At 51.6% G+C, this 21,227-nt stretch overlaps 1 protein-coding gene across 22 annotated transcripts in view; it reads right to left on the bottom strand.

The window, feature by feature from the left end:
- The window catches only part of TRAF3IP1 (TRAF3 interacting protein 1), a 56,118-nt gene extending 34,897 nt beyond the window's left edge, over positions 1-21,221 (bottom strand). For 3 of the 22 annotated variants that reach the window (XM_034655508.1, XM_034655509.1, XM_034655514.1), the window contains exons 1-11: positions 21,079-21,221; positions 19,214-19,279; positions 17,511-17,579; positions 16,950-17,111; positions 14,966-15,109; positions 14,448-14,864; positions 12,166-12,237; positions 11,182-11,257; positions 8,522-8,623; positions 6,977-7,072; positions 2,180-2,281 (exon numbers count right to left, since the gene is read on the bottom strand). In XM_034655508.1, the coding sequence (XP_034511399.1) occupies positions 2,180-2,281; positions 6,977-7,072; positions 8,522-8,623; positions 11,182-11,257; positions 12,166-12,237; positions 14,448-14,864; positions 14,966-15,109; positions 16,950-17,111; positions 17,511-17,579; positions 19,214-19,279; positions 21,079-21,201 (1,429 nt within the window). In that variant the 5' untranslated portion in view covers positions 21,202-21,221. The remainder of the gene's footprint in view (positions 1-2,179; positions 2,282-6,976; positions 7,073-8,521; positions 8,624-11,181; positions 11,258-12,165; positions 12,238-14,447; positions 14,865-14,965; positions 15,110-16,949; positions 17,112-17,510; positions 17,580-19,213; positions 19,280-21,078) is intronic. The other 19 variants (XM_034655526.1, XM_034655527.1, XM_034655529.1 and 16 more) reach the window with 12 other exon arrangements.
- Between the last annotated feature and the right edge of the window lie 6 nt (positions 21,222-21,227).

Genomic DNA, 21,227 nt, shown 5'->3' with positions numbered 1-21,227 from the left:
CCTCATGTCCACAGCCATCACTTTACTTTCAAAGATCGAAAGACAAAGAACAAAACAAACTATGAATTCTAAAATGCTATTAATGAAAAGAGGCAACAGGATTATGAAGAGAGCGGGTCAGAGACACAAATGAGAGATTAGAGACAAGGCAGCAGCTGGCAAGCCAGGGAGCGTGAGGCACGAGGTGTGACGCCCCTTTCACGACGGGGTGACAGCGGCCAGGCCCTCCCTCCCCAGCGCATCAGCAAAGGCTCTTCCATTAGCTCCTGAATGGGAGGACACTTCTCCAGCTCCCCATGGGCCTACCTCCTTCTTCAAGTGCTGCTTTGGGGACAAGGGGGACGTACGTGGCCACACGGAAATGAGCGGGAGCACTGCAGGGAGGGGGGGACTCAAAGTCACAAGACGACACCGTCTGCCTAACACACTCAAGATGCGGGACTACATCTGCAAAAGCACCCAAACGGCACGGGGCCACATCGGGGCTAAGGAACCCCCAGGAGCTGCCGTGCAGCCTCCCATTAACGACAGCCCCACCTCCACACAGGGACCTTTCACACGCACGAGGACCGGGCCCAGGGTCACCCTGAGGACACACAGCCCTCCTCAGACACCTCAGTCGTGTAAGAGGGGCCAGGCCTATGGGGCAAGGGGAACCAGGAGGGCCTACAGGACCTGTATGTACGGAACACAGGAACCTCCCAGAGGTCACCCTGCACAGAGCAGAGGACAGGCCCAGCACTCAGAGCCTGATGAACTGTGGGTTAGGAGGGGCTCGAAATCACGTTTCCAGACAGCACCCCTGGAAGGATGGGGTGACAGCAATGGGGGGCTTGGGCTTGACCCCGAGACAGGGCTTCCCGGGGGTCACAGCAGGTAGCAGCAGAGTCTCTCTTCGATGCCATACCACCTGGAGTGCACTTGGCAGAGCCCACCGTGTAGCAGCGGCTATGCAGCCTGGGACCCTGGGGCCCTGGATTCCAGACCCCTGGGCTCTCCTCCAATCTCACACCATCGGTGTTGGGGACAGACTGTGGGTTCACGTGCAGCTGCTGGATCTCAAGGCCGATACCCAGATGGAGAGTGCACACAATGGCTCCCCCTTCACAGATGGGGTCTACCACCCCTCAGCGAGGGTTCCAGCCTCACAGACACTCAGGTCATCTCTGGATCCTTCACCAGCTCAGCCTCTTTCTCAACAAGGCACACAGGCCCTCCTTCCCATGCCCTGGCGATCACGCCCAGCACTCACATGCCATCTCTGGTGCAAACCGTGCCCAAAGCCCCCCGGAACCTGCCCATCCCCCCACCGCCCATTCCAGCCCAGGCTGCTCTGTCCTGGACCACTCACTAAGCCTCCCACACTAACGAGACCCGCACATGATTGAGCCAACAGCAGCTTGGGCTTCCTGCAGGGGCTGGCCCCCACACTCCACTCCCCGCCCGAACGGCTCCCCCCGACCCCACCTGAAGGCTCCCCCGACCGCACCCCAGGGCTAAGTCCCTGGCGGCCCACACCACCGCACAGGGGCACTCGCTGCACAGGGCAGGCCGTCGGCAAACGTTTTCGGCGAACACACACTGACAAGCACCAGCCCTCCCCACAAGCACGGGCTCTGGGGTTGCCACATGCTCCGCCACGAGGCGCCAGCACCCCGCCAAGCCTGCGAGGAGCTCCAGGGCCCGAAAAACAAAGGCCGAGTGGGTCTTTCACCAGTTTGGGGGCTGGGAACTATTATGCCAAAAGCAGAATGTCACCAAGGTACAACTTAATACACACAGAGAACGTTACAGATAGAAACACCCGGTCAGGACGGTGTTTCAAGCTGCTCTGAAGTCCTCTTTGAGCATGAGGTGGCGTGCGGCTGGGCCCGCAGGACTCCCACCCGGGCTCCACCCCGTCACCTCCGAAAGCGCTGGGGACCCAGGAGAGGCCGGTGCCCCCGCGCGAGGCCTAGCGGGCCCTGCCCTCGCTGACGTAGAGGCAAAAGCGGGTCACTCACCACATCCGGTCCTGCTGGTGTGAAGAACCAGGGACCGGACCCCGTGCGGGTCAAAGAGCTGAGGGGACCCTGCGGCTCTGGCCGCCGCCCTCCGGGAGAGGGGTGCCCACCCGTGTACGTGCGGAGCTGCTCAGTCTCCCGCACCAGAAGGGGTGAAGAGACGGCATCCTTCTTACCTTTCTGCTTCACTGCTGGTTCTGGCTCAACGTTCTCACGCCACAGACCAGCTGAGTTATCATCTGAAACACTAGCTGAGTTAGTATTAGCTTCTCTTGTTCCTGACATAAAACAGTTTAAAATGAGTCATTACGAGGCACACGGCAGGCTGGTCCTCTGGGGCGCCACTAACAGGGGGCACGCTGACTCGTCCCAGCTCCCCCACTCCGCGAGCGAACAGAAGACTGACCGAGGGCAGCTTCTGAGAACTCGCACCAAAGATGTTCCTCCCGGCTGTGCCTGTGGGATCGGGAGAGGGAAGGGGTGCCCGGAATATGAGAGGAGGTTGGGGTCCCCACAGCCAAAGCAAGGTGACCCCTCCACCCCGGTTTCTGGAGCCTTCCTGACACAACCTGCCCCACCTGCCTCCCCAGCGCAGCCAGGCCCAGCCAAGAAGCTGCAGACAGGCGGCAATCTCAGTAAAGCAGAAGGAAAAGAAAACTATCTCTGGCATAGTTCACAGTCCTAGATATACTGAAAGCTCCCAAACCCTCGTGGAACACTGACTAGTATGCCAATGTCTCTAAAAATAGAAAAAATGTCAAATACCTGAGAAATAAATTTTTTTATTTTTATTATTTTTATTTTTTTATTTTTAAGGGGGGCAGGGAGGTGCTGGAGGAAAAGATTTTTAAAGTGGCAGGACCCAGGGTAGAAAACTTACACATCAGTAAAAGACCCCCACTCTAAAATGAAACCAGGAGAAAAAATAAAATTAGAAAAATGTTCCCATTCCTGAAATAGAATCTTATAAATTTCTGCTTTTTTTTTTTTAAGATTTTATTTATTTATTTGACAGAGAGGGAGACAGCCAGCAAGAGAGGGAACACAAGCAGGGGGAGTGGGAGAGGAAGAAGCAGGCTCCCCGCTGAGCAGGGAGCCTGATGCGGGGCTCCACCCAGGACCCCAGGATCATGCCCTGAGCCAAAGGCAGACGCTTAACGACTGAGCCACCCAGGCGCCCCAATTTTATAACTTCTTAAAAGTATTTAAATAGTTTATATCAGAATCAACCTATCATTAACTATCAAAGAACTGAATTTATGTAATAGAACTTCATACAATAGATGACATAATTTTCTAAGGAAACTTTTTCAATCTATAAAAATGATAATTTAAACTGTCTGATTCAAATAATTATTTATGAAATCTAAGGTAGCCAAAGAATCAACATGAAATACTAAATTCTAAAACAAATGTAAAAATAAACATAAGCTTGACAACTGTAGATTATCTATTTTAAAAGAAACCATGCAAGGATTTTAGATTGTTACATTTTATTTGAAAGTGTCGAAAATTTCCTACATTGTTCAAAACCCACCAACACAATAAGTAACTTCCAAATGCAACAGCTTCTGTCCAAAGCTCAAGGGGACCGACGACACTCTGCACCACGTCATCTCTTCAAATGTCTAGTGGCATTCTTTTTTTTTTTTTTTGAGAGGCCTATGATGGTTGTTTTAACATCTTTCCTAATGTTCTTAAGTAAGCTTTACTAAAACTCCAATACGCACAAACAGAACAGAAAAACAGACTATATACATACTAATGCCACAATCAATTCTTAATCACAGAAGACAGATTGACCAGTCTGCCAAATAACAGCTTTGAAGAAAAATAAATAATGCACCTGTAAAAAATAAAAATTATTGCGAACTAGCAAAAAGTCTGTTGTCTGAATTACCGGTAATGAATGAACCTGGCAGGTAAGGATGTGGGCCGTGGCGTCCTGATTTCCTATGTTCCAACGCCCCCAAGCACTGCAGCTTGAGCGGGCTGCTTGCCTCTTCGGAGCCACAGTTTGCCCCAGCTCATGGCGCTATCTCAATGAGACCCTGTGCTTGATAAGGCAGACCTTATCACTGGGCCCGGCCCAGTGCCCATCCGCCAGTTACCATCCCTGAAACACCAGGTACAGCCCCCAACACAGCCGCAAGCAGCTTCCCACTAGGCCCATGTGCTGTGCAAATTTTAGGAGCACAGAGTTGCCATCTACTTCAAGTGTAAGTGTGAACGAATAACCAGGGCTTAAAGTGAGGGGCTCCCCTGACCCAGTGATCAGTCTTAGCATCCTGTTACGGGAGGCAGAAACACTAAGTGTATCCAGACAGGACACAAGATAAAGGCACAGCTTCGCCTATGTAGGGGGCAGAGCGAAGCCTGGTGTTCAACCCAAATCTAATGAGGCCTTTAGATCAAAGAGAAACATGGGGAGAAGCGGGGGGGGGGGCGATGAATGTCATAAGTGAAGTGACACCACAAGGAAATGAGACAAGTCCAGAGGCTGGAACATTCTACAAGGCAAGCAACCTCATCTTCCAAAGCCAGCGTGCTAGACTGACAGAGCAAGGCGGGGGTGCACAGAGGGTGGGGGGCTATTGAGATTCAAGTCATTTAAAAAGACAAAAAGAATAAAAAATACAGAGTGTGTTCACCTTAACAGAATCCTGTTTTTTTAAAAATAACACTTTGGAGACACTAATATACCCTGGATTTTGATACTATTGGGGAACGGTAATCCTGTTAGAGACAATAACGTTGCAGCTGGGTGTGAGCATGTCTTGTTTTCTGAGCTGCATCTGAAGTATTTAAAGTGTTAGGGTGTTTTTAATATACTTTGAAATCGTTCACAAAAGTGCATTGCTCTTAATGAAGCATGTGTGATGAAACATCGGAACCACGGAACCTGTCTGAGGACCCGGGCTGCCACCAAACGACTGGAAAGAGAACAAGTCTCATCACACAACGGGCATTCCGACACAAACCGGGGGAGAAATGGTTGGTATTTGAGAAAGAAATGGATAATTTTCTTGCTGAGTTCTTCAGGGTCCCTGAAAGAGCAAAATGGTGCAGCAAAGCACACGGGTGCTCCCGTGACGCCCCTGCGGCCATCATCAGGTGCAGGCAGGCGGGGGCCCAGGTCTGCAGGCACAGCGGGGGCACAGTGTGGCTAACAGGCACTAGCTTAGGGTGATGGACAAGTGCGAGGAAAGGATCCCTGACCAGACCCAGCAGCACTGCATCTGGAAATCACACTCAATGAGAAAATCAGCAACCGTGACAACCGCTGACAAGTCCTGAATCCCAAAAGTCAAAGGACTGGCAGCAGGGGGGTGACATCCATGACTGGCATGACAGTGACGACAGGGACCCAGGGCCCATGCAGTGGCAGGGGGAGAGGAGGAGGCGCCAGGGGCCACAGGATCACTTTGGGACAGAGTGTAGGACTCCACACGTGGCCACCAGGTGCCACCAGGCTTCGTTCAAATCTCTGCCAAGCTCGCAACTGAAAACCACGTGTATTTTGCAGGGTTCCTGTTCCTGAACACTGAGCTGTGCGTACTGTCTACAGAGTGAGGATACATGTCTGAATAACTACTACACTTTACATCCACGGGTACCATCTCACCCTGACATGGGGCTCGCAGTCACTAAAGTGGGATCCACAAACCAGATCCAGAAAGTACACATGTGACACGCCGGCCACTTTATGAACAAATCTCACCGAGTCTCAAGGCAGGTATTTTTAGACCCGCTTTACCACCAGGTCACTGTGGCTCAGAGAACGTACCCATGAAGCTAGCTCAAGGCCAAGAGGTGGGCAAACGGGAGGAACGGGATCTTCCCACTAGTCTGGGATGCGAGCCGATCTGCCTACACGGGCAGCACCACCCAGCCCCTGCTTCACGGGGACTGCCTGCTGCTTCCCTGCTCGGACGGCCCCGCAGCTGAGAGAAGCGCCCGCAGGGAGTTAACACGTAACTTTCACCAGATGCAGGGAACTGCACCTGCAAGCACACGGTGAAGTGTTTGCCGGCGAGAACTCGTCCTGCTCCCGACCAGCACATCCCAGCCGGTCACCACACACCGCTGAGGAACTAGATACACCACATAAGGCTGACCGGCTTGGAATAAGATCAGCCAGGACCACGTTTTAGGACCACCTTCCAGGAGGACCACATTTCACACAGGGCCACGGATGCGGCAGCTGCCTGCAAACACAGCTGCTCTCAGGAGCTCAACTTCTTAAAAGGTAAGCGCACACACAGAACAAGGTGTTTACTGTTATTCTACCGACATGTGCAGAATTTTTGAAAATCAAACAGATACAAGTTCAGCCTAGACAAATTTTTATCTTTTCCTGGAGTCAAGATTTACACTACATTTTTCCCTAAATGTCATTCACGATTTCTAATATTTCTGAAGAATTTAGTTTAACATCACAGACAGCAAATAGTGATCTCTGTCAAGGACTACCCCATTAGAAATCCCCGATCCACACGTCTCACTGCTCCACCGCAGGCAAGGACGCATGCGCACGCCTCACACCGCCCTCCTCCACAGAAGAGGGCAAGCCACAGGGAGTCGCTTCCCCGATCCGCCACGGCAAGCACCTTAAAATCTTTATTATGGGGCATTTTCTTAATACAACAGCACAGAGCAGATGGGAGAGCTGAACGATCATTTCTCTATCCGACCATCCACATCATTTTGCAAAATTCCAACAGCAAGATAAAGAAAGCATCTTGGTCTAGATGCAAAAGCAAGCTACACATAGAAAGGCACGTAAAGATTAACTAAAACTGAGTTAATATTCCTTATCATATAATATAGCAAATTAAAGCAAGTGGCATAGCAAGTCATTCCTGATCTTCACTATCCATGGTTAGAAGAATAAAAAATCTAACTATGCTGAGGGGTAAATACTTCATACCAAGGTGGTGAGGAATGTAAACTAAAGAATATCTTTTTCTTACCGATTCCTGAAGTCGTAGTTTCCTGATCTGCTTCATGATTTAATCCAGACACTATGGGATCTAACTTTTTAGCTGAAATATTATCTTCCTTCCTTCCTGACGTAAAACAGTTAACGACAGATTAAAACATGGCAAAGGTTTTAGCGTGCGGGTGCTCTGGTCGGGACTCAGGGGTTGACACCACGCTCACAGAAACTTGTCCCCACCCCCGGCCCCCGCTGCTCCTCCCTCCCGGGGCTCTCCGACCCGGACCACGTGCTGGACGGCCCCTCCCTGCGGTCCTGGCGGGCTCTGGGGCTCACCCTCTTAAGCCCCACGCTCCCCAGCACTAATTTCACATGGATCTTCATGTGACGGCAGGAAAGACCACCATGTAAAAACCCCAACTTCCTCGATTTTACCTTCAGTTGCCCCAACTCCCTCCCTGAACGGCAGGCCTCCCGCTCTGCTCTTGTCCTGGACACGCTACTGGGCTGCGTGGCAGGCGCCTCAGACTTCACGTGTGGGACAGAATTCCTGGCGCTGCCCCCATCCCGCCATGGCTTCTCCCAAAACCTCCGCCCTCTGGCAGCAGCTCCTCGTGGCTGCGCAGACCCCACCACCACGTTCTTCTTGTTGTGCCCTCTCCTGACCCCCGTGGCTGCGCAGACCCCCCTACGTTCTTCTCACTGTGCCCTCTCCTGACCAGGGCCAGCCAGTCACCCAGCGACTCTGTCACCCCTTCCATCAAACACGTTCTCACCAGTGACACTTGGGTCCCAGCCGGCCGTCTCAGCTGGACACTGCTATCTGGCCTCTACACTTGCCTCTCTCCACTTCGAAAAGGGGAAGCTTCTAAAACCTACGTCAGATCATGCCTCTGTCCTACTTACTGTCCTCTAAGGACTTCTGCTCCCACTCACTACAAAACTCTCGCCCTACGTGGCCCAACACCTCGGGCCTGCCTATTCATGCAGCCTCTTCTATCCCTTCGCCTCCCCACCCAGCCTCCCTGCCGGGCCTCCCGCCACTCAAACAGGCAAGCCTGTCCCCAGCTCAGGGCCTCTGCCCATTCCTGGACACCCACATGTCCTCCTTCACCCTACTCAACTCTCTGTCCGGACGTCCCGTCCTCAGAGCCTCTCTGCCTGTGCACCCGCCCCTACATGCCCATCTCCCTCGGCTACATTTTCCATCAGAAAACTCATCACTAATATGGAAGTGTACACCCTGCGGTCTCTTGATTATCTGTCTTGTCCCTCCACGTTATGCGCCCCAGAAGGGCAGGCACTCCATAAATATCTGCAGAACAAAGAAAGGAAGACTCAAGCGGACAATCCCACCCCGTGACTGACTTGTGGTAGGAAATGGGCAGGTGGCTGGGGCAGCCCCGCAGCTCGGCAGGCAGGGTTTACACGCCCTTCTGCCCCTGCCCCACTCTGGGGCCCAGGCCCCGTGTCCAGCAGGGCTCCACCCACAGGGCTCCACCTGCTCGGTGGTCAAAGGGAAGCAAAGGCTCCTACTCCCCAACATTCGCAGCTTCCGCTGGGGCCTGTGTCGTCTTACCGAGCTGTTTCACGGCATGCTCCTTCTTAGCTTTACTGTAGGAGGGGTTACGTTCTTTTTCAAGGGAAAGACTATTTTCACTGGTTCTACAGTCCCTTCTTCCTGATATGAAATCATATAATGAAAGTATGTATTAAGCTTAATTTATAATGCTACATAGTATACTCATTCATAGTATATTAATCTACTATAATATGCTACTTAATAATAAGCCAAAATTATCATATTCTTATGAAGAATGTTTTTTGGGTTCTATATAGATCCTAGGCTAGCTTCAAGATTCTAAATATGTTTAACAAACATGATAACCCACACTCTAGTAAATGCAAAGCTTATCCCCTCGAGCAGAATATAGAGGTCCTATGCCTCCTACACCTTCTGGATGCTGGACATTCGCCCAAATGCAACCCATTTAAGTAAGGCAGAAGGTCAGGGTGGGGCGCCAGCTGTGCTGGGTGAGGATGCGCGGTGAGGTCCACGCCCAGCTCGCAGGCAGGGAAGGAAAGAGTCCATCAGCTTGTTGACAGCTCAGGAAAGCTAGTATCATAAAGCCTGCAAACCTCTGTAATCATCTCAGAGGCCATAGAAAAGGAGCCCAACGGCACAAGCTCACCAGCAAACTCAGATGCACACGCCCTGAGTTACTAGAAAAGCAGACGATAATAGCTGTCCGCTTACAAAAAATACAATTCAACAGAAGAACTGCGGGCTAAGATTGAATACAAGGCGAGGTTTGCGGTGCAGGGACCACAGTCCATGACACTTCTACCCTCCAGCAGTAATCACAAAGAAACAGGGAAGGGAAAAAAGATGCCATTTCCAATCAAACTAAAAACAAACTGCCATAATCCATGACTGACACAGCCCAGCACGTGCACAGGGAGACACCACAGTAACATGTAATCAGAAGTATCCAATCTCCAAATAATGAAATCACAAGTTTAACACAAGTCCAACTCAATCCCAATAAATTTATTAGTTCTGTTTGTGGGAGGTGAGATTGACTCGATGGTTTTAAAATAATCTAGAAGAATAAGCACATAAAATGACTTAAAATTAATGATTCTGGAACACCTGGTGAGTTACTCTGAAAAAAGAAATGGAGAGCCTCACCTTACACCATGAATTAAAATAAGAAATAACTAAAAAGATTAAATATAAAAATGCATGACAAAACACAAATCTTCATCTCTCAAATATCTGGACAAACTACCAAAAAAAAAAAAAAAAGAAAGGCTGGCCACTTCAGTGCATACAAATTAAACACTCAGGCAAGTCAGGAAGTAAACATAATGAGTAGAAATGAGCTGGGGGGAAAAAAAAGAAAGAAAGAAACACTTATTTAAAAATTGGCAGGTGACCTTAAGGTATAGCGAGCTTGTGCAAATTAAGAACAACACTGAAACGGCCATCACAGCAGTGAGGAACCCCGCAAAGGACAAGCCCGAGAAGTCAATAAAAATTACTAACACACATAAAAATGCACAATTTCGGGGGCGCCTGGGTAGCGCAGTCGTTAAGCGTCTGCCTTCGGCTCAGGGCGTGATCCCGGCGATCTGGGATCGAGCCCCACATCAGGCTCTTCCACTGGGAGCCTGCTTCTTCCTCTCCCACTCCCCCTGCTTGTGTTCCCTCTCTCACTGGCTGTCTCTCTGTCAAATAAATAAATAAAATCTTTAAAAAAAAATGCGCAATTACACTAGCAATTCAAAAGACATTGCACTGTTCGTTTTTCACCTCCCAGACTCAGCAGGCCTTGGAAACTGTGGAAAAGGTGTAGGGCAGAGGGCACGGTCGGCACACCCTGCAGCCGACACCGCCAACGTCCCTGCCCTCTGTGCCAGTGCCCCTTTGGGAACCTGTCCCAGGAGATCACCCGCAGAGGGAAAAGCTCGTGAAAGCATCACATACTGTACTCTGAAAGTGGGGCTTTCCATCTCAGTGTAATGTCTAAATGAGGAATTCCAACTGTGGCACTCCTGCCACCCTGCTTTAACTTACAATTTAGGAAAAGGACGAGGTTTCGGACACTACCACTGCTCAAAGTAACCTCACACTTCCCTGAAAACCTGCAACACCACCGGCCCCCGGCAGTACCTGCCTGCCCAGGACGGACCCTCCTGTCCCGCTTGCTCGTCAGGCAGAACCGGGGCTACCCTCGGGCAAATCCCCGGCCAGGCCCATTCACTTCAACCTCAGCTCTTAGTGACATGACTCCCAGGGATCGGTTCTGCTGTTTTCTAAAGGCACGAACATCACCCACGCGCGGGATGCCCTTGCTGGCCACCGTGTCAGGATTACATTTAGCCTACCACTTCAAGCGACAAGAGTCAGTGACACATGGCTGACTGATAACCATTTCTGGAAAATTAAAATTCGATCGCATCTTTCAGACAACAGATCTCCAGCAAAGAGGTGCTGCTCTGCCGCTGTGTCACAGGCTCACACATGTACGCGTGCACGTGTGTGTGAGTGTGTGTGTGAGAGAGAGAGAGAGGGAGGGAGAGAAAGAGAGAGAGACTAATCTTCATCCTTTTCACACAGTCTTTGTTTCTTTCCCCCACTGGCAGACCTGCCTTCTAGCCACAGGAAATGTTTTCTAACACGTACTGTGATGACTACCCGTGTTTTCAGCTACTTATATGATAAATTTGCAGTACCTTCCATCGAATTCTTGGATCGCCGTTTTGATGCTTTTGTTGTCACTGACCTGGATGCTCTAATGGAAATCTCGGTCTTAAAGAAAAGAGAACGGAAAAGAATTAGTTGATGCACGACCACCAGTGAAATTTACTAGTCAAGCTCTGCTCCAGGAAGAACAGAGAGGGAACAGAACACCACTATCCAGACGCGTTAACGAGGAAGGGACACCAGCTCAGCACAGATCAGCACCCCAGACCTGAGGGTGAAGAGAGGACACTCAGCCCTCCTTCACTCTAAATTCAGAAATCCACCTCTCTGCGAAGCTCTCTGAAGGCCAGCACTCCGCCAACCACACTGAGAGCACGGTCTTATCAGGTGTGTTTATGGGAACTCCATCTCCCTTGCTGTATGCTAATTCCTCGCATCTGTGCCAACTCTGAGTGCAAACATACTCATGTTTAAACACAGCACACACCAGCCATAACTATGCCATTCTAACCGGCCTCCCAGCTTCCATGCCACACCTGGTCCACCTTCCCTGCAGCTGCCTGGACGTATTCTCTGAAATGCAAAGTGCTTTATGAAAATTGGGCTGAGTCTAACCTCCATGGCCTGGAGGCAGGGAGATAATGTGGCCCAGCCACAGGACACACGCCACGGGGCCTCTACCCCACAGGCCCAGCAGAGCTCAGAGGGATCCCTCCAGCACCCTCGCTGCCAGTCTGCCTGGAGACTGGATCCTCTCCCAGACTCATCTGAAGTGCCACCCGGACCCTCTCCCAAATGACTCCTCCATCCCTTTGTACCCTAAACGTCATACCTGTCAAATAAGCGTATAAGGAAAGCCCGGAGCCCAGCACGGAAGCTGGGGCTCACGTGGCAGCCTGCGCCACGTCCCCACCCCCCAGGTCTCCACAGACTAGAAGAGACCACAGCATGGCAGTCACCACGTCAACACAGCCACGGTTTATGTCTCTTGAAGTTATTTTTTAAAAGTTTACCTCTGTTTCAGCTCTGGAGTCTTTCAAGGATCCATCTGGCAGCTTTTTAGACACCTCCCCTGAGCTCGAGGACTGTTAAGAAAAAACTCATCATATTCTAGAATTACTCAAACCTGTTACATCTAAAACCACATCAAGGTACAAGGTGTTTCTTGCCAAGCAGCAGCAAGATCACCATCCCTCAGGAGCATCCGTCCCACTCCAGGCTGAGCCTCTGCGGCTCCTATGCTGCCTGCAGCCCCAGGGCCGTCGGGATCGTTCCCCGTGGGGCAGGGGGTCGGGGCGGCACCTCCCAGGAAGCTATGCAACAGCGTCTCCTGGACACGGGGGATGCCCACCCCAGGCCGAACCTCTCGGAAACGTGCCATTGAAACACGGGGAATCTGGGAACGGGGGAAGGAGTGAACAAGAGAAACCGCCAGCCACCACGGAAACACAGCCACTGCTCATTCCTTCCGGGGTCGGGGGGGGGGGCACTTTCCAACGGAGGGTTCTTGTCAAGCAAAAGCTTCAGACTCTCCAACAGGAAATACTCCCGGAGGAAACCTGCAAACCCCCGCTCACAGCTCCAGGCACATCTCTGACCGACACGTCCTGACGGAAGGACTAGAAGAAACGAGGCCTCGGACCCCGCGCCCCGTGAAGACTGAAAAGCAAGGGATGACTGTCGAGGTGAACCAGGATGCGTGTCCGTGACTTCCTGCTGGAGGCGCCAGGCACTGCGCAGTGCACCCCGCCGTCCCCTTAGGGTGAGGGGCACCGCACCCGCCGGCCGGGCACCCGGTCCTTCACCGCCACTCCGCACACACACCTACGACTTCGCCTTCTCAGCACACAAAACCTGAGAGGGGCTGAGAAGGTCCCAGCATCGTCTCCCCCAGACGGAAATCGAACGGAGGAGAATCAAGGGACCAACACACAGCCAGGTTAGAAGGGAGTCTCCGCCTGCCCAGAGCCTCCCTGGGAGGGTCCCACATGGGGTGTCCTTGCCGCCGGCAAGCGCTGCCCCCCAGATGCCGCCCCGTAGGGGAGCTGGACCAGCAAAACCACCACGAAAGATCTAGGCAAAGCCGACCAGGGGAATGAGGACCAGCTCGGAGCAGAGGCGAGTCCCTGCACCCTGGCCTCCCACACGCGAAGCCAAGCCGTCGCTGCCACTGGGCTCCAGGATCCCACAGACGCCCCTATAAAAACATCTCTTTGGAATTAGCTTTCTATTTAAAACACTCCTCACAGCATCAGCAATTTCAGGGAATGTAATACGTGGGAAACTTCACCTGAAAACCCGGAGGGCTGAGGCTATCCCACTCGGGGGCTGCCTCACGCCAGGAACATACGTGAGAGCATGCTAGTGCTTCAGAAAACTCAGGTCAGTGAGAAACACTTTTTCTTAGAGCTCCGCGAAGAGTCAAAAGATGGGGAATGCCTTTGTTATTTCTAGAACTCCTAAGGGAAGCCTGGTTTTCATGACATATCTCACAGGGCCCATTACTCCGAGGCATTCAATGGAGACCTCGAGGCTCTCTAAGGGTCAGTCACATGGCCGCTCATCACCCGGTATTGTCACACCCTGAGATGCGGTGCCACGGAGCCAGAAGCACAAGCCACGAGTGCCAGCCCAGGCCTCACCCCTCGGCATGCTGCTGCTGACCTTGAGCCTTTCCAGACCTCCGCTCCCTCCTTCCTAGCAGCTGGAGACCAGGAGATTTCCACAACCTTCCGGGGACACTTGACAATATGCTGTCCCCACAAGAACAGGTACGTACAATGCCAGCCCTGACAGAGACCAGAACTATTTACAGTGAACCCAAGAGTAACTTGCACATTTTGGAAAACACTGAAACCAAACGAATTTTCTAGCCAATCATAAATTTACCTGAAACTTTAAACAAAAATTACAGTAATCTGAAGTCTTGTACGTATCCGCTAAGGCCCGCAAGACCTAGAGAGTAACCCTGAGCCTTCATAAATTCAGCCGAGTCCAGGAGCATGCACACAACCGAGGCGGCTCGGGAGGACTGCTCATGCGGCTACGGGCTGGGTCCCCCGTCTTCAAAAAACACCGAAATGCACACACAGCCAGAGGCGAGAGCGGTATACCTTAGAACCCCAGCAAAAACTGGTGTCGGTTTGGGTCTCTCCTGGGAATGCCCGAATGGCATCACTTTACCGTGGTGTCAGAGAGAAGCAACATCCCGATCACGCTGCGACAAAGACGGGAAACACCTCTGAGAACAACACAAACTCTTCTAAAAGACAGAGATTTTCAAGCAGGACTTTACCTTTTTCTCAGGTTTGTCATGCTCTCTGCTCTTCTCTTTTTCGGGGTCCCTGGAGTGCTCCCCGTCCTTCACCTTCCGCCTGTCCCTGTCCCGGGCCTTGTCTCGCTCGCGCTCTCTCTCCCGGTCTTTCCACCTCTCTTTCTCCTTTCCTCCCTCATTCCTTCTCTCTCTCTCGTGGTCCAGATCTTTGTCTCGGTCTCTGTTGCCCCGGTCTCTGTCCTGCTTAGCCCGGTTTCTGGCTCGTTCTCTCTCCCCCTCTCGATGCTTGTCTCGCTCGGGATCTTTATGTCTATCGCGGTCATTCTCCTTCATCTTCTCCTTCTCCTTCTCTCTTGCTTTGCTTTCTTCCTTCATTTCTTCTTTCTGTTTTTGATCTCTGCTTATACTTCTCTCATTTATTTCAGAGTTCCTTTTTTCCTGGAAAGAAGATAAACAACAGTAAGACTTATAAATGTCTTTACCTGAACTATAAAAAGACTCATTATTTCATTTTCGAATATGTGCAATTTGTAATTCACCTCTTTATCTTTATGACCTCTGAGCTCTTCTTCTCGTGCATTCTTATTGTCCAATTCCTGAGATTTTGACGTCAGTGAGGTCCTGCCCTTCAGATCCCCCTTCTCTCCAGCTAACACTCTGTTCACCGCCTCGTCGCTGGAGAGCTTGTGGTCCGAATCGGAAGAAACGAAACACAAGGTGAGAATGAGATCAGCACAAGTGACAAATGCAAGTGTCCACAAAGACAGCTCACTAAACACATTAAACACATGGTCATAAAAGTCAAAGGATAAAACATGAAAGTCAAAGGATAAAAACATTCTCCGAGCTGGTCATCACCAAGTACGACATCACCTCTGACACTTCAGACGCGAACAGCTGAGTCGACCCAAGCTAAGCGAATCCCACTTCAATCCCACCGAGCTGTCAAGTGTGGACATTCGTGTCATGCGAGGACAGCAGAGCTGCCTCGCATGACTCCACAAGTGCCTTACACCTCTCACAGGATCACAGAGGCCCAGCACTGAAAGGGCCTTACCTAATGATCTAACTCAAGCGCGAGCAAATGCCGAAACCCTTCTGCAGCATCCCCGACGCCATGCAAAAGCATCGAACACCTGCAGGCACTCGCTCACACGCTCATTCCACAAGGATGCACTGACTGACCATCGCACACCAGGCACTAGACGCCAGGTTGAGGACACGCTATGTATCAGGGGAGAGGCCAATGAAGCAGTTAAACATCGGTGTGCCTAAGCCAGCCTGGGAGAGAGGAAAGGCCTGGGCTCCAGGAACAGCAACTGATCCCCCACTGCTGCCAGATGAAGAAACGAGGGGGCCTGACCAGTGCAAGGGACCTCAGGGTGCAGGCGCGGTGCAGGAGCTGAGAGAGAACGTGTGGGGGGGAGTAGCAGCAGGTTGTGAGGACCCTTGTGAGCCTTGCCACGGAGCTGGCTGGTGCCCAGAGGCAACAGGAAGTTGGCAAAGGACTCATCAGGGAAGACAGGAGTCAAACGTGTTTTGAAAGAGAAGTAACAGAAAGGATGTAGGATTGGGGACTGGGGACGGAAGCCAGGGCACTGGCAAAATCAGCTGTGTGCCTCCGAGCCTGAGATCTGGATGCAGACCAGGGCAAGACTCTCTCAAGGCCTCCTTGGAGCACCACCTCCCACCCCCACCCCTACTGTGTGGGCTGAAACCCATCCTCTTTCCCATTTTGGAAACGTGGAAGATTAGCCCCAGCCCACAACCCAACAGGTAAATGAAGGGCGTATTAGCTATACCCTCTGCCCTCGGGGGTGCCTTGGCTCCCACAGAGAAGAAAGGCCCCTGGACACGCCCTGCTGGCATCGCCAAGCCGAGACGTCCTCCAGCGTCCCTAGGAAAGATGGCCTGGGCTGGATCTAAGCACAGAGGCCAAGTTTCCAACCCACAGTGAGGCTCTCTGGAAGTTGCAAATCAGTCCCTGTACAAGTGACACAGGATTTCTCTGAAGGCAGCACAGCTCTGCTGTCAACAGCCAGGAGGGAAAGAGGACCGGAAGAACAGGGTGCAGGGGGGAGGAGGGAGGAGAGAGGAAGGAAGGAATGCAAGGAGAGAAGCAGACACCGGAGGCTGGAAAGGCAGGCAGAGAACAGGAGTGTCCCATAAGCCCCGAAGCAGCACAGCAGGTCCTCCGGCCTCCCAGACCCTGGCCTGGAAGGAGGCCCAAAGGGAGAAGGTAGGCAGGGCTTGGCTGCCTGGGCACGCTGCCCCCTGCCCCAAGAGCCAGCGTCTGTGAAGTTCCCTCGTTCATACGTAGCTTGAAGAACTTGTGCATGGCACACCTTTGTTTCACTGTATAGTTTCAAATCACTCCTCCTGGAACTCTAAGACTCCAAAGCAAAGCGCTTGACAGACTCCACCGAACACTCCTTCCTGAGACTGCCCCCAGCCTGCGGTCGCCTACCATCCCATCTTGCCTTTCAGGACTGCTGAGTCTAAACTGTGGCGCCTTCGCATTACCTTGCTGAGACAGCATTTTCCAATTCTCTGGAGCAGCTCGTTTGTTCTTTCAGGCTCGTGGCCGGCCACGATCCGCGCTGGTTTTGCTGACAGTGGCTCTCCTGAAACCATCACCACCACGTCTATGGCCTTCTGAAGGAAGCTAATTTTTGCATCTTTATCCTGAAAGATTTCCATTTAAAATACGAATGAAAAGTACTTCCAAAAAAGTTTCCATCATCTTTGGTATGCTCAACAGGCACAGTTACTATTAATATCATGTCAGATTTGGAAATACTAACTCTTCGTAACAAAAGAAAAACAAATAATGAAAGCTTTTAATTTGAGCTGGTAGGCTAGCAGGAACCTTTAATACACTAGTTCCATTCCTCAGTGGATAAAATTAGCATGATATGCACTTGGCAAAAGTAAGAAAATGAAACAAGAGAAGGGTATACCACAATTCTCGATTTAATCAACCTTGTATTTCAACACGCGTCAGCATATAAACGACATACATCCAGTTCACAGCTCACAGAAAACCCACTTGTGAGGGTGAGGGGTGCCCCCTCCCCAGCCTACCTTAACGTTATCGGACTTCATCTCAGTGTCTGTGTAGAGGCCCTTCATGAAACCAGTCACCTTAATCACCTTCAAAAAATCAAGGCAGTGGTCAGCACCTCACAGGGCAGCCTCTTTGTCAGCCTCACCCCCTGACCCCCACCCTGTCAAGAGCTGTCATAGTCTGTCCATATCCAGATTTAATTCCTTCACTGACTCAACAAGCTTTTGGGTGTCTACTATACGGGAGGCCTTTTACCAGGCAGAACCCAGCCTGGAAGTGTGGATGGGTAAACATTGCAAAGACTTGCAGGGTACTAAGGGAGCACAGGATCAGTCCCTAATCCAAACACAGGAGGGGAAAAGGTGTCAGAGGAAGTCTCCCAGAAGACATGGTATCTACACTGAGACCACAGGCTGAGTTGGGGGTAGGGGTGTTTAGGACACATGTGCCAGGAGAAACAACCCCTGCAAAAGGTCCTGGGCCCAGAGGGCCCTATTCAACAGAGCAAAGGAAGTTCAGGGCAGGAGGAGCCTGAGGCCAGAGTCAGGCGGGGCCACAGTCTGACCCAGATGGCCTTTGAAGCCCCTCAGGAATACAGACTTCAGCTTAAGGACCACGAGTGGGCCCTGAAAGGTTCAAAGGCAGGAGGACAGTATCTTACAAGGGTCACTCAGGCCCAGTGGAGAGAATAAATTTTGGAAAGAACAGGAATTTCTCAGCCTGGGTTTCTGAACCTGGATGGAAAAGTCCTTCTCCCCACTCACTTGCTATGACAGGGGGGTGCTCTGTGCAACTGTCACTTTTGTTCTCTCCCTGCCTGTCCTCCCCTCAGTCAACCTGTAGCTCCCCATTACCCTGAACCAGCTTCAGGGATGGTGATTTTCTCTGTTCCTCCCTGTACCCACACACAGCCAGGCTCTTTGTTCTCTCGGACCAGAGTTTTTCAAAATGCAAGAGGATACTATAAAATCAACACAAGTAGCAATAAGCATTTTTTTTTCAAAAAATAAAATGGAAAAGAAATTGTCAGCTGCACTGTACGTAGAAAGCATGAATATACCCACATGTGTATGTCCTGGATGGATATAAAACATCTTTATTAGTGCAAGGCATGTTTGCTGGAAAACAGACAGTCCTGTGCTAACATCAGGCTATTTCTCTGAGACCAGCACACCTCACTATTAAGTTGGCTCTCGTTCCTCATCAACTACCTAAGAGCTGTGCTATTATTTTTCCTAAGAAGACAGACGGGATATTAAGAGTATCCTATACTTAATATTCCTAGAGCCTTTTCATTTTGTCTCTTCTGAGGTTTTCCTACTTTGCTGGTAGTTAAAATTGTGAACAATACTTTTAAGGAACAAGAAACATCAGGGGCGCCTGGGTGGCGCAGTCGTTAAAGCGGCTGCCTTCGGCTCAGGGCGTGATCCCGGAGACCTGGGATCGAGCCCCACGTCATGCTCCTCCGCTGGGAGCCTGCTTCTTCCTCTCCCACTCCCCCTGCTTGTGTTCCCTCTCTCGCTGGCTGTCCCTCTCTGTCAAATAAATAAATAAAATCTTAAAAAAAAAAAAGGAACAAGAAACATCAACCTTACAAGATCAATGCTTTGATTTATGAAAGAGACAGAGTTAGTTTAGCTGTAGCTAAATTACTAATATGGTAACTTGAGAAAACAACACTCAGAAAGAATTAAGAATTAAGAGGTTCTTCACCTCTTACCTGAAAATGCTTTCCAATACGCCATTCTAAAATCCTTAACAAGCAGGTGACAATTAACGTATTTACCTTTACATAGGCAGAGAAATTAAATTCAGCATTAGATTAGACAAAAACCACGAAAGAAAAGCAGACCACTGGTTTCCTGATTGGGAACGTGTAACTGCTTCCGCACAGCCTGGCTACTGGTTTCCCAAGCCAATTCCTGCTTGAATGTCCCTCCTCCTTCCCCATTCCAAGGCTACTCCGACCTTCCAGGAGCCCAGCGCCACACCAAGACCCACAGGATGAGGCCTAGCCCTGCTGCCTCTCCGCATCGGTGGGGAGACAGGACTCACACAGAAGATAAAAGTGTGAGCGTATGGTGGCAACTGCTGTGGTCAGGCAGGCAGGCTCACTCCTGTCTAACTCACTTCTTCCCTTCTGCATTTGGGGACACGACCTGCGTACCTTACGGGTAAAGCAGCACACAGCCTAGCTCCCACTGGGCTCTCCTCACAGCCGTGTCCCTTCCCCGAACACTGTCCAAGACAGGTGGGAGCGCTGCCCTAGCCACAGGAGGAGGTGGAGGCTACACAAGACAGACTGGGATGTGGGTGGAATTCCAGAGTGTTCTAAGCGCAGTTAGGTTTTTCAACACAGACGCACACATTATAAACTAAGTTGAGACAGCAAATGATAAAGCAAAGCTTGGAGAGAATAATACACCCAACCTGTTGGAAAGAGTAAGAAATGAAGTTTGAGGACCGATATGCAGAGCCCTCGGAACTCTGCAAGTTTAACCTGATTTCTAACTCCCAAAGACCACGCCCAAGCGCCTGAGTTCAACATCCTTCTTAGGTGCACCATGGAGACAAGTTACCGGGAGCTTAGACAGCCTCCTTCAACGACGAACGTGCGCTGTGCACCTTCTCTGTACCTTATGCAGTTCAGCTCACCCAGGACATGGCAACAAACAAGTACGGCCGCCATCATTGGGTAATTCACCAAACACTGGGGAAAAGGTACAGACAACCAATCTCAACGGAGGTGAGGCTGTGCCCTTCATCAGCCAATGCCAACCTGCTCCTTTATAGTTTTCCCTTGTGGGTCCCTCTACAACCACCTACAATAAATTTATCCACAGGTATTTATTAAGCATCCAAAACGTGATCACCATGCAAAGTAGTGTGGAGAAAAACTTGGGGGGCATGAGGATAAAAAAACAAAACCAACCATAATTTAATTCTCCAACAATTTTTGATCACCTTTCACGAGCTAGGCACTGAAGGGGGTAAAAATCACAGAAACGACTCCACCAGGCAGGGTGGAAAAGGAGTGCTAACAGACACAAGAGTAGTCTGGAAAGAAATAATGCTCCCTGAGGGGCCGGAAGAAGCGGCCCAGGTGGAGGGGTGAGAAGGGAAGAGCAGGGGTGAGGGCAAGGAACTCCGTACAGAGGCACCGCGGAACTGGGCCCAGTAGGCGCTGCTCTGACAGGGCCGCAAGCCGGGCTCCGCGGGCAGGGGCTGCGCTAGGCTATGGGAGGTCCGACTGTGACACCAGCCCTGATCCCGGCCCGGCCTGCACCCCGTACCTGGGCCCTGACCACTACCTGGGCCCTGACTCCCAGCCGGCACCTGGGGCCCAGACCTCCGGCTCGGACCGCAGCCCGCACGCCGCACCTGGGCCCTGACTCCCGCCCCTGACGCCCACCCGGGGCCCCGACCCTTGGCCCGCACCTGGGCCTGACCCGCACCCGGCTCCCGACCAGCACCAGAGACCCAACCCTCGGCCTGCACCCCGGCCCGCACCTGGGTCCCGACCCCCACCCGGGACGCTGACCCTCGGCCCGCCCCCGGCCCCCGGCCCCCGGGCCAGGTGCCAACCTCCGTGATGATGTCGTGCAGGTAGCGGAACGGGGGCTTGCTCAGCAGCTTCTCCGTCAGTGGCGGCCTCCGGATCACCTTCCCCAGGGCCTCCTGCGTCCGCTTCACCACCGCGGCGTTCATGGCGGCGCCGCCCGGGCCCGCGCCCC

This window comes from Ailuropoda melanoleuca, chromosome 2 (assembly GCF_002007445.2).
Source record: "Ailuropoda melanoleuca isolate Jingjing chromosome 2, ASM200744v2, whole genome shotgun sequence".
In the NCBI taxonomy this organism is placed as follows: domain Eukaryota; kingdom Metazoa; phylum Chordata; class Mammalia; order Carnivora; family Ursidae; genus Ailuropoda; species Ailuropoda melanoleuca.
Note: the sequence above shows the minus strand (reverse complement) of the source record. Positions and strands in the feature narration are given on the sequence as shown.